The sequence below is a fragment of the Microcaecilia unicolor genome, chromosome 4, assembly GCF_901765095.1.
Source record: "Microcaecilia unicolor chromosome 4, aMicUni1.1, whole genome shotgun sequence".
Lineage (NCBI taxonomy): Eukaryota > Metazoa > Chordata > Amphibia > Gymnophiona > Siphonopidae > Microcaecilia > Microcaecilia unicolor.
The window spans coordinates 244480009-244496789 of NC_044034.1; the positions used below are offsets into that span (position 1 = coordinate 244480009).

General features: G+C 48.6%; 1 protein-coding gene across 1 annotated transcript in view; it reads left to right on the forward strand.

Moving 5' to 3' along the window:
• Positions 1 to 16781, forward strand: part of DZIP1 (DAZ interacting zinc finger protein 1) — a 327827-nt gene that overhangs the window by 144026 nt on the left and 167020 nt on the right. Inside the window, 1 exon segment of the mRNA XM_030201373.1 lies at positions 4860 to 5000. Coding sequence (XP_030057233.1) covers positions 4860 to 5000 — 141 coding nt within the window.

The window sequence follows — 16781 nt, forward strand, 5'->3', positions numbered from 1 at the left end:
GTTCTCCCCTGCACATTCCCAGGTGGATTACATAAGCTTGATGGATACAACCCTCAGTTTTGGAATTCCCCTCATGTGAGACTGATTTCATCCTGCTTGTTGACAAAGAATGACGACAGAGGGATAAATCAGACATGCACAATCTCCCATTGTCCCAAGGAGTTGTCTAGCCTAAGCTAAGTAAATAGAGTTGCCTCAGAAGGGAGAAGATTGTCTGAGAATTCTGCTCATGCTTGGCAAGACCTGGGTCTTTCTGAACTCTGAGAGTGGTGTGTCTGGTTTATCCTGCAATAGGCAGTGAAATGGGGTTCCATTGGGGCTATGGCTCCACCAGTATTTTGTCCATCACAGCATCAGCAAATGGAGAGCTTGGGAACAGGGCCATAGATTGGTTAGTTTGGTGCGTCCACAAAAAGGGTGTTCTGCTGCCCCTATATCCTGTTGTCTACAGAAAGCTTCCTTTTATAGGTAATCAATTTTGCTGTGTTTATTGAACACTGCTTATTGTCTTCAGTATGGTCAAAGATGCCACACTGTCATCTTAGAGAGTTATTAGTTCTTGGGCTAACTATTAATTGGCTCCCTACCCACCACCCCTGTTGTTCTTGTATTAGGTTAGAAAAAGCTGTGTGTTTATTTGTCCAAAGCATGTATTGGTATTTTCCAGGAGAAAAACGAGTTTGCAACCTAGGCTTATGTCCATTCTGTTTCACACTTCCTTAATTCTCTTCTATTGGCTATGCCAAAAGTGTTTGAGGTCGATACTCAGCTGACAGCGGTGAGTGTTGTTTTTGTTTGGCTACTGGCGTCTTTATTCTCAGATGGCGTCTTTATTCTCGGATATTCATTGTCAGGCCATGTCTAGGCACTGGCTTTGAATATCCAGGTTTATGCAGCTAACTTTCTCTTGTGTGATTAAATGCCAATATTCAGCACTTCACCATATAAGTGACACTATATAAAGATACGACTAACTTTTATGTTGTCCAGTTTGACTGCTAAACTTAGGCAGTTAAGCACTAAATATCGGCATTTAACTGCATGAGTGCCAACTCATCCCCTGGACTGCCCACAAAATAGGCGGCTTCATTTAGCGGTCTGTGGCGTTATTCAGCAGCACGAACCAGTTAAGTGTCGCTGATCAGCAGATAGCACCGAAAAAGTGATTTCACCGGCCAGGAGCCATTTCTGACGAATTGAATAGCTTTGAATATTGACATCTTTATCTTTGTTTCCTGTGAAATAGTCATGGTAAAATGAGGTATGGGTATAATATCCCTTACCAATATAAATAGTCTTCTCAGTTCACATGCTTGCTCTTCCCTGAAAAATGTTAAAGTTCTATATCTACTAAAGTTTATTTATTTATTGGGATTTATTAACCATCTTTATGAAGAGATCCATCCAAGGCAGTGTACAGCAGGTACAGGTTAACATAAAACTAACAATTTTGTTAACAGCATAACAATAGTAAAATGACCAAATATAAACATAAATACAATCAATGAAGTAAACTTAGAAATAGGAAGTTGTTGCTGATTCTCTCCCTAATGTACTGTACATGTGCCTGCTTCTTAAGTATTTTATCAATATTTGCTAAAATTTAAACATGATCATATGCTAACAAAGGGGATCATTTACCGACAGTTAGCATGTACTAATGGCATTAGTGTGCACTCTCTGTGCAGGGCCCAGAGAATTAAATTGACACTGTGGCAGATGGCACGTGCTGACGGTTACTAAATGACCGAAGTGTTTCATTGGAACCTTGGTGGGTGAACTTTAGAACTATTTATAGTTTTATTCATATTTAGCACTGAAAATGGAAAAAATAAAGACAAACTAAATCGTGCATCTCTGAAGCATCTACCACTTATATATGAACAAAAATTTCCAAATACCTACAAAAGAAAAAAAATCTTTAATTTTTCTTGCTTGGACCCATAATGGCATTATAAGAAAACCAAACCTTTTGCAGTGGACTTTGAACTTTATACATGCTACTTTCCAAAGTACTGATTTCTAAAGTTTATTCCCTTGTGCATTTTGCCCAAAGTGACAACACCTATTAGGAAAGGCCTGTCTATTAGTTTGTTTGTCCATATGCATATATAAGTTTGTTTCTACTTAACTCCCCCCCCCCCCCCCCCCACAAACCCCATCCTCATTGCTTTTGAATATGAGGAACTCCCACATTGGTGGTGTTATCACCTACCAGTGGACACTCCATTCTAAGTTGCCAGTAGATGGAAGGGTAGGCACCAGCGAAAAAGGAGCATTACAGTAGGGACTTCACACTGGCTTACACCCCTTAACATATTCATGTCTCCCCTCCCCCCCCCCCCCCCCCCCACTGAAAACAGAGAAAATATACACAGAAAACCACTCACAGAGGAGTTTCACAGCACCCAGCTACCCTAACAAGATACAGTTCACCATGTATATTTACACCCAGTTCTCCTACACACAGATGAGTGTACAAATGGAAGAAAATGGAAGATAAGCCATTTTGTCACACTTAGCCTCTCATTCTGTAACCTTAGTGCCTAAATGTAAGAGCCATTTGTGCATTAATATTATAGAATACGAGCTCTTAAACCTATGCATGTTACATTCACATACATAATTGTCAGCTGTGCGGTAAGCAGTATTCTACAATCTTAGGACAGCACCTGCATGGTGTACTCATGGGTTGGGTATGGACAGGTCCCACACTTAGGTGCATAACATAGAATACTGTAAGTTACGCAGTAAAGTGCAACATTTCTGTGCTCATATTTGTACCTTTCTTTTACATTGCATAAATGATAGTGCCTAATTATTGACATGTAGATGTGGACTTGTGTTCTTTCTATAATGGAATCTGGGCACCAAGATGCTGTTATTGAATTCATGCTCAGCAGCCTACATTTTGGTACCCAGACTTGAGTGACCTTTACAGAATTGTCCCTTATAAGTGTGCATGTTTCATCTTGTTTATTAGTTATCTTTACATAGTTTTACTTCTGCTAGAATTCTGCGTCCAAAAAAAAAAATCTAAATCTGCACAAAAAATGTCAAACTTTTGCTGTCACGTTTCCTGGCTGTTCTGAGCTGGGCACTGGTGGCCATCTTGGATTCAGGTTTATTCCAGGGTTTGGCGGCCATCTTGGAGAGGGCTGTTAGGCCAGGGCAGCCATCTTGGAGGTGGCAGCTGCAGGAAGGAAGCCCTTATTTGGTCGCAGGGTGTTCCTGATGGGGGCTGCCATCTTGTTTTCAGCTGTGCCTGGTTGAGCCTGATTCCTTCCTATTTAAGGCTCTGCCCTCAGTCTATCAGTGCTTCGGCTTCTACTCGGTTCGCTGACTAGTAGCAGTGCTTTGGATGTTCTTCTGACGGATACCTGGTTCTGACCTTTGCCTGTTCCTGGACCTGCTTCTGACCGCTGCCTGGTACTGACCACTGCCTGTTCCTGGACCTGCTTTTGACCGCTGCCTGGTACTGACCCCTGCCTGTTCCTGGACCTTCTAGTGACCGCTGCCTGGTGTTGACCTGTTGCCTAGCCCTGGTTTGCTGTGACCTGCTGCTTGGTCTAACCCTGTGGACTTTGTGCTGGACTTTGTTCTCTCTGTTGCTGGCCGCCCGAACTCAGGGGCTCAACTCCTGGGGAACGGCGGGAGGCACAGAGAGGACTCAGGGTTTTGGCCGACAGCCCGGTGAGGGTTTCCTTCATCGTGTTCAAGGGCTCACCTCTCCGTGGAGATACATTACATGCGTATAAAATTTTCAAATTCTGCAAGTTTACTTATCATAATTTAACCACTATTACAGCCCCCCTCCCTGTACACAGATACCATCCATAGTTTTCCCAGCAGCCATAGCATCCACATTTTTCACAGCTCCCCTCCCTCCATCCAGAGCATCTACTTTTTTTTTTTTTTTACAGCCTCCTCCCTCCAAGGGATCCACCTGTTTTTTTACAGCCCCTCTCCCTGCACCCCTCCACAGCATCCGCCTTTTTTACAGCCCCTCCCTCCCTGCACCCACACACCATCCATATTTTTTTCAGCCACCTGTGCATCTCACCTGTGAGGTAGGAGGAGGAGAAGTTGCATAGGAGTACCGCATCAGGTCAGAAAAGAACTCCTCTTTCCCTCCCGCTGCTGATGCTCTGGGCTAGTACCACCACTTAAATGGCCACCGAGATTTCTTGCGGCAGTCTCACGAGTTTGCCGCTTGCCATATTGAAGAAGCGGCTGCACCAGCCAGAGAGCAGCAGCAGCAGGCAGGAAAGAGTAGGTTCTTTTCTGCCCCAAAGAGGCCATTAGACCACTAGGGCTTGCTCAGGTAGGCAAGGGGAGGCCACTCAGGCTTGGGGGGAGCAATGGGAGAGTCAGCCAGCCTTTACTGCAGGCTAGGGAGGGCTCACCGAGGCTTTAGGGGGGGGGGGGGCAGCAGGGAGGCCAGCTAGCCAATTCCCCTCAGCACAGATTCTGTGCAGCTGCTGAATTCAGCGCAAATTCTGCACTCTGTAGTCGCACAGAATTCTGGCAGGAGTAATAGTTTATGTATGTTATCAAAGTTGGGCAGTATTCCAGAATTTTATGTTAAAAATGTCACCAGGATCATCACCTTGCTCTGCAAAGCAAATTAAGAATAAAATGGATTTACCCATGTGGTAATAACCATAAGATTGACTTGATCTATGTTTGCATTGTTTGGTTGAACAGTAGTGAGACAGATTCTATTGTAAGCATTGCTAAATAGTTAAACTGTTTTGTAGCTGTTTAATATTTTTATTTTGTAGCCATTACTAATTCCCTAATGTGATTGTTGTATGTTTATATTTTATTTATAATGACGACCTATTTATTTTTGAAAGCTTTTGTCACAGATTGAAAATCTTAGATCAACAATGACAGTGGACCAACAAGAGAGCAACGTCTTTTACAAAAAAAGAATAGATGAGCTTGATCGGCGACTTAAGGAACAAATTGAGATCATCAGTTCTCAGAAGGAGCAGGTCTGTTTTATGTTTGTTTCTGCCTGTTTGTCATGTACTAAATAATTAAACTCCACTGACATCTAAGATCCTATAATTTCTTGTAGCACTTAACTAGGGATAGATTTAGAATTTTGGTGTCCATAGGCAAAACTAGAGGGTAGGTCCCAGAGAGTGAGGTTGGGAGTGGGGAATGATGTGTCAAAAATATTGGAAGCCAATGTCACATGCATATGTCCCCCATAGGAAGCAGGAGCAGGTTCTTTAGCCTGCCATCAAAAATTGGTTCCCAAGACAGTTGCCTGTGTCTGCACTCAATTGGTTATCTGAAATTTGCCACATGAAATCGTATTTATTTATTTTGTTTTCTATTGGGCTCTGTTAACCACCTTTATGAAGATATTCATTCAAGTTAGAAAGTTTCTCCGAGGACAAGCAGGCTGCTTGTTCTCACTGATGGGTGACGTCCACGGCAGCCCCTCCAATCGAAAACTTCACTAGCAAAGGCCTTTGCTAGCCCTCGCGCGCCGATGCGCACCGCGCATGCGCGGCCGTCTTCCCGCCCGAAACCGGCTCGGGCCGACCAGTCTTCTTTTGTCCGCGCTCGGTACGGTCGTGTTTCGCCGTTCGTGCCCCGGAAAGTTGACCTCGCGCGTCGTTTTTGACTCGTTTTCTTCAGAGAAAGTGTGAGAGTGTTTCGGGAAGACCCTTTTGGTTTTTCCCTTCCCGTATTTCGAGCTTTTCGCCCCGGTTAGTTTTCTTTCGTCGTCGGGGTAGGCCTTAGTTAGGCCTCGGTCGAAATTTTCTTCTCCCTATTTTTGTGGTGCCAATTTTCGCCATTTCAAGTTTTGATCTCGCCGGCGTGATTTTTCCGCCCATGACATCGAAGCCTTCCAGCGGCTTCAAGAAGTGCACCCAGTGCGCCTGGGTAATCTCGCTCACTGACAGGCACGCGTCGTGTCTTCAGTGTCTGGGGGCTGGGCACCGTCCTCAGGCCTGTAGTCTGTGTTCCCTTTTACAAAAGCGGACTCAGGTAGCGAGGTTAGCCCAGTGGAACATTTTGTTCTCGGGCTCTTCGTCGGCATCGGCACCGGGGGTATCGAGTGCATCGACGTCTTCAGCGTCCAGACCTTCATCCTCGGCCGCCAGGGCATCGAGTGTATCGAGGCATCGACCCTCTGCATCGGCGCTGAGACATCGGACGACTGTATCGACGTTGGTGGTACCGGGACCTCGTCTGCTGATGTCGTCGGACGGTGGTGCTTCGTCTGGAGTGCAGGTGAGGGCTGTCCATTCCCCTGCTGGTGGCAGTGAGCCTTCGGGTGGGTCTCCCCTACCCTGAGGGCTCCTGCGGTACAGCCCCCCCCCCCCGAGACCGACCCTCTTCGGTCTCGGCCCCGAGGAAGAGACGGTTGGATTCTACGTCCTCCTCGTCAGTGCCGGGAAGCGCCGGTGACGTGCTTCGCTCCAAAAAATCGAAGAAGCATCGACGCCGGTCCCCTTCCCGTGTCGGCACCGAGAGCTCTGGGTCGCCGAGGGAGTCGGCACCCAGCAGGCATCGGCACCGAGAGGACCACTCACCCTCTGTTCAAGAGGTGTCGATGCGCTCCACTCTGGACAGCCCGGAACAGCCTCCACGCCCGGAACAGACTCTGACATCGACGCCTGCATCGACCTCCATGCCTTTTTCTGCAGCCGCTCTGAACGAGAGCCTCCGGGCCGTTCTCCCAGAGATCCTGGGAGAGCTGTTGCGCCCTACTCCTCTGGTACCGGGGGTGCTTGCGCCACCGGTACCGTCGAGCATGGCGCCGGCTGGTCCATCGCCCGGGGTGAGGTCTCCGGCGTCGGTGCCGCGTGCGGTACCGACTGCGGTCGCCTCCCAGGAAGGCTCCCCAACTACGTCGGCGGAGGGAGCTTCGCCGGTTCGGGCGAGGGAGTCTACCTCTCGACGCTCCCACCGTGGCCGGGGTTCCACGGAGTCGAGCCGGGCACGGTTGCAGACACAGGTTCGTGAACTTGTGTCTGACACCGAGGGTGAGGCCTCGTGGGAAGAAGAGGGAGACATCAGATATTTCTCTGACAAAGAGTCTGAGGGTCTTCCTTCTGATCCCACTCCCTCTCCTGAAAGACAGCTTTCTCCTCCTGAGAGTCTGTCTTTCGCTTCCTTTGTCCGGGAGATGTCTACGGCCATCCCCTTCCCGGTGGTTGTGGAGGACGAGCCCAGGGCTGAAATGTTTGAGCTCCTGGACTATCCTTCTCCACCTAAGGAAGCGTCCACAGTACCCATGCATCATGTCCTAAAAAAGACATTGCTGGCGAACTGGACCAAGCCATTAACTAACCCCCACATTCCCAAGAAGATTGAGTCCCAGTACCGGATCCATGGGGACCCAGAGCTGATGCGCACTCAGTTGCCTCATGACTCTGGAGTTGTGGATTTGGCCCTAAAGAAGGCCAAGAGTCCTAGGGAGCATGCTTCGGCGCCCCCGGGCAAGGACTCTAGAACCTTGGACTCCTTTGGGAGGAAGGCCTACCATTCTTCTATGTTCGTGGCCAAAATCCAGTCCTACCAGCTCTACACGAGCATACATATGCGGAACAATGTGCGGCAGTTGGCGGGCTTGGTGGATGCGCTCCCCCCTGAGCAAGCCAAGCCTTTTCAGGAGGTGGTCAGGCAGCTGAAAGCGTGCAGAAAATTCCTGGCCAGAGGGGTGTATGACACCTTTGATGTTGCGTCCAGGGCCGCTGCTCAAGGTGTGGTGATGCGCAGACTCTCATGGCTGCGTGCCTCCGACCTGGAGAATAGACTCCAGCAGCGGATTGCGGACTCGCCTTGCCGTGCGGATAATATTTTTGGAGAGAAAGTCGAACAGGTGGTAGAGCAGCTCCACCAGCGGGACACCGCATTCGACAAGTTCTCCCGCCGGCAGCCTTCAGCCTCTACCTCTACAGGTAGAAGATTTTTCGGGGGAAGGAAGACTGTTCCCTACTCTTCTGGTAAGCGTAGGTACAATCCTCCTTCTCGACAGCCTGTGGCCCAGGCTAAGCCCCAGCGCGCTCGCTCTAGTCAGCAGCGTGCGCCTCAGCAAGGCCCCTCGGCTCCCCAGCAAAAGCAAGGGACGAGCTTTTGACTGGCTCCAGCATAGCATAGCCGACATCCAAGTGTCAGTGCCGGGCGACCTGCCAGTCGGAGGGAGGTTGAAAGCTTTTCACCAAAGGTGGCCTCTCATAACCTCCGACCAGTGGGTTCTTCAAATAGTCCGGCAAGGATACACCCTCAATTTGGCCTCAAAGCCTCCAAATTGTCCACCGGGAGCTCAGTCTTACAGCTTCCAGCACAAGCAGGTACTTGCAGAGGAACTCTCCGCCCTTCTCAGTGCCAATGCGGTCGAGCCCGTGCCATCCGGGCAGGAAGGGCTGGGATTCTATTCCAGGTACTTCCTTGTGGAAAAGAAAACAGGGGGGATGCGTCCCATCCTAGACCTCAGGGACCTGAACAAATATCTGGTCAAAGAAAAGTTCAGGATGCTTTCCCTGGGCACCCTTCTTCCCATGATTCAGGAAAACGATTGGCTATGCTCTCTGGACTTGAAGGATGCCTACACACACATCCCGATTCTGCCAGCTCACAGACAGTATCTGCGATTTCAGCTGGGCACACGTCACTTCCAGTACTGTATGCTACCCTTTGGGCTCGCCTCTGCGCCCAGGGTGTTCACAAACTGCTTGGCTGTAGTAGCAGCGGCACTTCGCAGGCTGGGGGTGCACGTGTTCCCATATCTCGACGATTGGCTGGTGAAGAACACATCCGAGGCAGGAGCCCTGCAGTCCATGCAGATGACTATTCGCCTCCTGGAGCTACTGGGGTTTGTGATAAATTATCCAAAGTCCCATCTTCTCCCAGTGCAGAAACTCGAATTCATAGGAGCTCTGCTGGATTCTCGGACGGCTCGCGCCTATCTCCCAGAGGCGAGAGCCAACAACTTGTTGTCCCTCGTCTCGCGGGTGCGAGCGTCCCAGCAGATCACAGCTCGGCAGATGTTGAGATTGCTGTGCCACATGGCCTCCATAGTTCATGTGACTCCCATGGCCCGCCTTCACATGAGATCTGCCCAATGGACCCTAGCTTCCCAGTGGTTTCAGGCTGCTGGGGATCTAGAAGACGTGATCCACCTGTCCACGAGTTTTCTCAAATCCCTGTTTTGGTGGACGATTTGGTCCAATTTGACTCTGGAACGTCCTTTCCAAATTCCTCAGCCACAAAAAGTGCTGACCACGGATGCGTCTCTCCTGGGATGGGGAGCTCATGTCGATGGGCTTCACACCCAAGGAAGGTGGTCCCTCCAGGAACGCGATCTGCAGATCAATCTTCTGGAGTTGCGAGCGATCTGGAACGCTCTGAAGGCTTTCAGAGATCGGCTGTCCCACCAAATTATCCAAATTCAGACAAACAACCAGGTTGCCATGTACTACGTCAACAAGCAGGGGGGCACCGGATCTCGCCCCCTGTGTCAGGAAGCCGTCACCATGTGGCTCTGGGCTCGCCGTCACGGCATGGTGCTCCAAGCCACATATCTGGCAGGCGTAAACAACAGTCTGGCCGACAGGTTGAGCAGGATTATGCAACCTCACGAGTGGTCGCTCAATTCCCGTGTAGTGCGACAGATCTTCCAGGTGTGGGGCACCCCCTTGGTAGACCTCTTCGCATCTCGAGCCAACCACAAAGTCCCTCAGTTCTGTTCCAGGCTTCAGGCCCACGGCAGACTGGCATCGGATGCCTTTCTCCTGGATTGGGGGGAGGGTCTGCTGTATGCTTATCCTCCCATACCTCTGGTGGGGAAGACTTTGTTGAAACTCAAGCAAGACCGAGGCACCATGATTCTGATTGCTCCTTTTTGGCCGCGTCAGATCTGGTTCCCTCTTCTTCTGGAGTTGTCCTCCGAAGAACCGTGGAGATTGGAGTGTTTTCCGACCCTCATCACGCAGGACGAAGGGGCGCTTCTGCATCCCAACCTCCGGTCCCTGGCTCTCACGGCCTGGATGTTGAGAGTGTAGACTTTGCCTCTTTGGGTCTGTCAGAGGGTGTCTCCCGCATCTTGCTTGCTTCCAGAAAAGATTCCACTAAGAGGAGTTACTTCTTTCTATGGAGGAGGTTTGCCGTCTGGTGTGACAGCAAGGCCCTAGATCCTCGCTCTTGCCCTACACAGACCCTGCTTGAATACCTTCTGCACTTGTCTGAGTCTGTCTCAAGACCAACTCTGTAAGAGTTCACCTTAGTGCAATCAGTGCATACCATTACCGTGTGGAAGGTAAGCCGATCTCAGGACAGCCTTTAGTTGTTCGCTTCATGAGAGGTTTGCTTTTGTCAAAGCCCCCTGTCAAGCCTCCTACAGTGTCATGGGATCTCAATGTCGTTCTCACCCAGCTGATGAAACCTCCTTTTGAGCCACTGAATTCCTGCCATCTGAAGTACTTGACCTGGAAGGTCATTTTCTTGGTGGCAGTTACTTCAGCTCGTAGAGACAGTGAGCTTCAGGCCCTGGTAGCCCAGGCCCCTTACACCAAATTTCATCATAACAGAGTAGTCCTCCGCACTCACCCTAAGTTCTTGCCAAAGGTTGTGTTGGAGTTCCATCTGAACCAGTCAATTGTCTTGCCAACATTCTTTCCCCGTCCTCATTCCTGCCCTGCTGAACGTCAGCTGCACACATTGGACTGCAAGAGAGCATTGGCCTTCTATCTGGAGCGGACACAGCCCAACAGACAGTCCGCCCAATTGTTTGTTTCTTTTGATCCCAACAGGAGGGGAGTGGCTGTGGGAAAACGCACCATATCCAATTGGCTAGCAGATTGCATTTCCTTCACTTATGCCCAGGCTGGGCTGGCTCTTGAGGGTCATGTCACGGCTCATAATGTTAGAGCCATGGCAGCGTCGGTAGCCCACTTGAAGTCAGCCACTATTGAAGAGATTTGCAAAGCTGCGACGTGGTCATCTGTCCACACATTCACATCTCATTACTGCCTGCAGCAGGATACCCGACGCGACAGTCGGTTCGGGCAGTCAGTGCTTCAGAATCTGTTTGGGGTTTAGAATCCAACTCCACCCCCCTAGGCCCATGTTTATTCTGTTCCAGGCTACACTCTCAGTTAGTTGGAAAAATTGTTACGTCAATCTCAGTTATGTCCTCGCCGTTGCGAGGCCCAATTGACCATGTTTGTTGTTTTGAGTGAGCCTGGGGGCTAGGGATACCCCATCAGTGAGAACAAGCAGCCTGCTTGTCCTCGGAGAAAGCGAATGCTACATACCTGTAGAAGGTATTCTCCGAGGACAGCAGGCTGTTTGTTCTCACAAACCCGCCCGCCTCCCCTTTGGAGTTGTGTCTTCCCTAGTCTTTGTCTTGCTACATATGAGACTGGCCGGCACGAGCCGGTTTCGGGTGGGAAGACGGCCGCGCATGCGCGGTGCGCATCGGCGCGCGAGGGCTAGCAAAGGCCTTTGCTAGTGAAGTTTCCGATTGGAGGGGCTGCCGTGGACGTCACCCATCGGTGAGAACAATCAGCCTGCTGTCCTCGGAGAATACCTTCTAAGGGTATGTAGCATTCGCTTTATGGAAGACTGTGCTGGGAAAAGGAAGAGAGATTCTATTACTGCAGTAGAAAATTCTGTGCTTTTATCCCACTGCTTAATATAAAATAAATTAAACATTGGGCATTTTTAAAAGCAACAGATTTCTATTCTAGTCATATAGACAAAGACTTTCATAGGTTCCAGGAGTAGGACTTAAAGCAGTGGAAGTGAAGATCTTAAGTATTTCTGTTTCACATAGATGCTTTTGTTAGGTTGCAGATAAGGGACATACCATATTCTCTCTAATAATTGCCAGGGCTATTATTAGAAACACTGGGTTTTCTGACGTCCAGGGTGAGTTATTAATGGAGACATAATTTCTCTCCTTTGGCTCTCCTCCCCTTGATGACCATTTCTTTCCTCCATCCTTTCTCCTCGTGATGACCACTTCTCTCCTCCAGCCCTCCTTCTCACAGTAACCACCATTTCTGTCCTCCTTCCAGCAGTAATTGGCGTTGCCCTCCCTCCTACACCGTGATGACTGGAATCTCTCTTTTTACCTCATCTTGATGTTATGGTGCAGGGCCTTGAGCATCTGGCAGGGGGAGAGGGGATGGAAGGTAGAGGAGAGCAATGCCAAAGGGGGAGGGGGTTATTGGGGGAATCTTGATTTGGTTTTAAAAACAAGTTTTCCGTGGTTTTTAGGTCCTACAGTATCTGTATCTTTCATTATGTCCCAAGGATCAGTCCAGACAAATGGGTTGTGACCAGCCGCCAGCAGGTGGAGAAAGAGTGCTCTAATGAGTTGTGCCTCATAAGCTCCTGTGCTTAACAACCAAACCAGTATTCTCTATCTCCAGCAGGCGGGATAGCTGCTCCTGTGCGCTGTGGTGACTTCTATGTGGCCTCCTGTCCTGCTTGCAGATTCAGTTCAGTTTTTAGGTTGAGAATAAGGTCCCTCCCTGCTCCCCTGTTGCCACTTTCTACCTCTTTATCTCAGTCTTCCCTTCTTTTTTTCTCCTGCCTCTATCTTAAAAAATAAAAAAAAAATCAGTCACTGCGGTTGTTTTTGAGAGCGCATGTGATGTGAGAAGATTCTGGAGTTTCAGTGCCTTGGAGATCACGAGACTGGCTGTTTTCTGTGAGTATATTTATTATTCTCTATGTCTGAGCTTATTAAGTCTAGTATGTGCTGTGGGGGTAAGCTGTCAGCTACTGGTTCCTGCACATTTTGATTTACTTCTGTGGACATTCAACTTTTGCCTACTTTGGCCGTCAGTGAAGGCGGTTTTTAGCGGAGTTTAAAAGAGGTTTGGACAGCTTCCTAAAGTACATAGACCATTATTTAATTGGACTTGAGGAAAATCCACTATTTCTGGAATAAGCAGTATAAAATGTTTTGTACTTTTTTGGGATCTTGCCAGGTATTTGTGACCTGGATTGGCCACTGTTGGAAACAGGATGCTGGGCTTGATGGACCTTTGGTCTGTCCCAGTATGGCAATACTTATGTACTCTGTCTCTAGGAGTTAAATCCTGCCCCACTTTGATGGTGGTTTTGGTGGGCTCAGCGCCAACGGCTCCTGCGATCCACAAGGCTTCGGTGGCCATTTTGTCAGCTGGTTCCTCGCCCTAGACCGTATCCAGGGATGTTTGTTTTGCAGGGGTAGAAGTCTCTGCCCTGCTGTTTTCACCTGAATTTGTTCTTGTATCAGGCCTTTTTTATTAAAGTCAACTCAAGCTGCCTCTCCTTCTTCTCCTCACGTTGCTTTTGAGGAGCAGTTTCCTAAGAAACAAAAACTTTGTGTTTTGCAGGATTTGGAGAGTGTTCGTCCTTGGGACTTGGAGGAGGTTTTATCTGTGTGTTTTGACTTTCCTAGTTCTGCTGATGGCCTTGACGTGTACATTTCAGAGGCAGATGTGGGTGATAATCCTACTGTAGCTAGGCTGTTTTTGAGAACAGAGTTGCCTCTGTTGATCACAAAATCAGTGGAGGCTTTAAGCATTTCTTCCACTGCTTCTCAGTTCTCTGGTCCGCTCCATCTATTAGGTCAGGTACTAAGAGACTTCCTGTATCTTTTCATATTCATGAGGCTATGCAGGAGCTTATTGCAGCTCAGTGGGAGACCCCTGGGTGGCTCGCGCTATGTCGAAATTATATCCCCTGAGGAAAGGGGGGAGTAGGAGGAGTAGGCTCTTCAACAGCACCAGTAGGCGACGTGGATGAGGATCAATCTCTTTATTGAAATATACACTCGAGTGTATATTTCAATAAAGAGATTGTTTCTCACCCACATCGCCTACTGGTGTTGTTGAAGAGCCTACTCCTCCTACTCCCCCCTTTCCTCAGACTCTACTTTTCGTAGGAATTTGTGTACCTCCACCTCTGTGGTGGTTTGGTTTGCTGGAAATTATATCCCCTCCTGCCATCTGATTTAGAGCAGTTTGCTCTGCCTAAGGTGGATGCCCTTATTAAGGTGGTTACTAAAAGTACCACTATCCCTGTTGAAAGCAGCACTGCATTAAAGGATATGCATGACTGCAAGCTTGAGGCTTCCTTGAAGCTTGCTTTTCAACTAAATGCGTTTAATTCTCAGGCAACAATTTCTTCTTCTTTTGTAGCCAGAGCTTCTTTATCGTGCATTAATAATTGTCTATGTTGGACTTGCCTCCAGACTTTCTCCCTACTCTAAAAGCGGGGTTGTCTTATTTGTCAGATGTTCTTTATTATATTTTCTGTGCGTCAGCTAGGGATATGGCTTTTGCTGTTTTGGTACGATGCTGTCCATGGTTGAGGCATCGGGCCACCGATGTGGCATCCAAATCTCATGTGACGAAGTTGCCCTTTCGGGGGAAACTTTGGTACAGATTTGGAGAAGATTGATAAAGACCTGAGAGATTCCAAGGTCCAGCGGCTACCTGAGGACAAGCCTAAGCCTCATCTCCTGACTGCTAAGTCTCATTTTAGAGAAGTGCAGAGGTATAGACCAGGGAAGGCTAGTGGTTCCGCTCAAAAATCTCACTTTCCTTAGACTCAGTCTTCCTTTCAAGGAGACAAGAAGCCCTTTTCCGCTTCCTCAAGAACCTCTCTCTCTTCGCAGCCCTCACAATGACAGGGTTGAGGTTCACTCATTATACGTAGACATAGGTGGGTGTCTTTCCTGCTTTCACAAGGAGTGGACTACCATTACAGCAGACCAGTAGGTCCTCGATATTATTCTCCATGTCTACAAGCTAGAATTATCAAAGCCACTCGCAGATCTTTTCATGCTGTCCCCTTGCGACAGCTCTGCAAAGAGTCGAGCAGTGCTAACTACCTTAGCCTCTTTAAGGTGACTGGGGCCATTCAGCCTGTTCCTCTAGCAGAGAAGGGCACGGCTCGATATTCCATCTATTTTGTGTTCTCAAAGAAAGAAGATTTTTTTTGCCCGGTTCTGGATTTCAGAGGAGTGAACAAGTCTCTCAGAGTGCTGCACTTCCACATGGAGACTCTTTGTTCTGTCATAGCCTCGGTCCAGCCAGGCGAGTTTCTCACTTCATTGGACCTCAAGGAGGCTTATTTTCATATCCCATTTTGGCCTTCTCACTGGAAATTTCTCCAGTTTGCGGTCTTGGGAGATCATTTTGAATTCAAGGCCATGCCTTTTGGCCTTGCCCACTGCACCTCACACATTTTCAAAAGTTATGGGGTGGTGGCAGCCTTTCTTCACCAGCAAGGCATCCAGGTACAACCTCACCTGGACAATTGGCTAATTCAAGTGCCTTCTTATCAAGTGAACCTTCGCAGTACACAGACAGTCCAGTCTCTTCTTTCTGTGCTGGGTTGTGTGTGAATTACAGCAAGAGTCATCTCACCACTACCCAGACCCTGGAGTTTCTGGGAGTGTGCTTCAGTACACAGGTGGAGAAGGTTTTCCTGCCTCAGAATCATCAGCTCAAGCTCAAACAGCAAATTCTCAGGCTTTTCTCTCTTCCCTGCCTGTGGGCATGGGATTATGCTCAGGTTCTTGGTTCTATGGCTACAACTTTGGATGTTCTACCTTGGGCAAAGTTCCACATTTGGCCTCTACAGTCTTCCCTGTTGAGCCAGTGTTCTCCGGTCTCGGGGACTTATGACCATCTGGTGCCGTGGACCCCTCAAGCCAGACGGTTTTTGACTTGATGGCTTCTCCATGTGCATACTCAAGCGAGGTTGCCCTTACAGACTCCTATTTGGTGTGTTCTCACCTCCGATTCCAGCCTCTTTGGATGGGGAGCCAATTATCTCCACTGCTCTGCACAGGGCCGCTGGTCAAGAGTGGAGGCTTTCTGGTCCATCAAAAAATTGGAACTTTGAGCTGTCCGGAAAGCTGTACTAGACTTTGCGTCTCTGGTGTACTGTCAGACAATGTCATAGCCATGTTTTATATCAACAGAAAGGAGGAACAAAGAGTGCATCTGTAGCCCAGGAGGCATGTCTTCTTTTTCAGTGAGCAGAATTGAACATGCCGATGATTTCAGCATCTCACATAGCGGGTTCACTGAACTTGCAAATGGATTTCCTCAGCAGAGTGTCTCTGGATCTGGGGGAATGGCTACTATCAAAGACTGCGTATTGCCTCATTTCCACATAGTGGGGCCTTCTGGTTCTGGACCTCACAGCATCCAGACTCAATGTGCAAGTACACAGATTCTACAGCCGCTTCAGGGATAAAGTCTCCCTAGGAATGTATGCACTAGTACAGCGTTGGCCATTGGATGGCCTTCTTTACTTGTTGTGGTCTCTCGTGGGAGGGACATTTCACAGGATTGTGTGTCATCCTGGGAAGGTCTTTTCTGTAGCTCCGAACTGGCTCAGACGTCCTTGGTATGCGGATCTCATTCATCTTCAAATCACTCCTCAGTTGATTGTTCCTCCACAGATGGGCTTATTGTACCAAGGTCCAGTTCTTGTGGCAGGTCCCTTCTGCTTTGATCTTATGACCTGGCTGTTGAGAGAGTGTGATTGAGGAAGAAGGGTTACACAGATGATATTACTACCTTGCTTCCAGTCCGAAAGCAGTCCACTTCTTCTTCTTATGCTAGAGTGTGGAGAACATTTGAAAGCTGGTCTGCACAGAATGGTGTTTATTCATTTCGTGCTTTCTTGTCTCAAATTTTATCTTTCCTGTAGGAGAGATTCAAAAAAGACTTAGCTCTCAATTCGCTCAGGGTTCAGGTGACAGCATTGGCATGTCATACAGGCAAGATACAGAA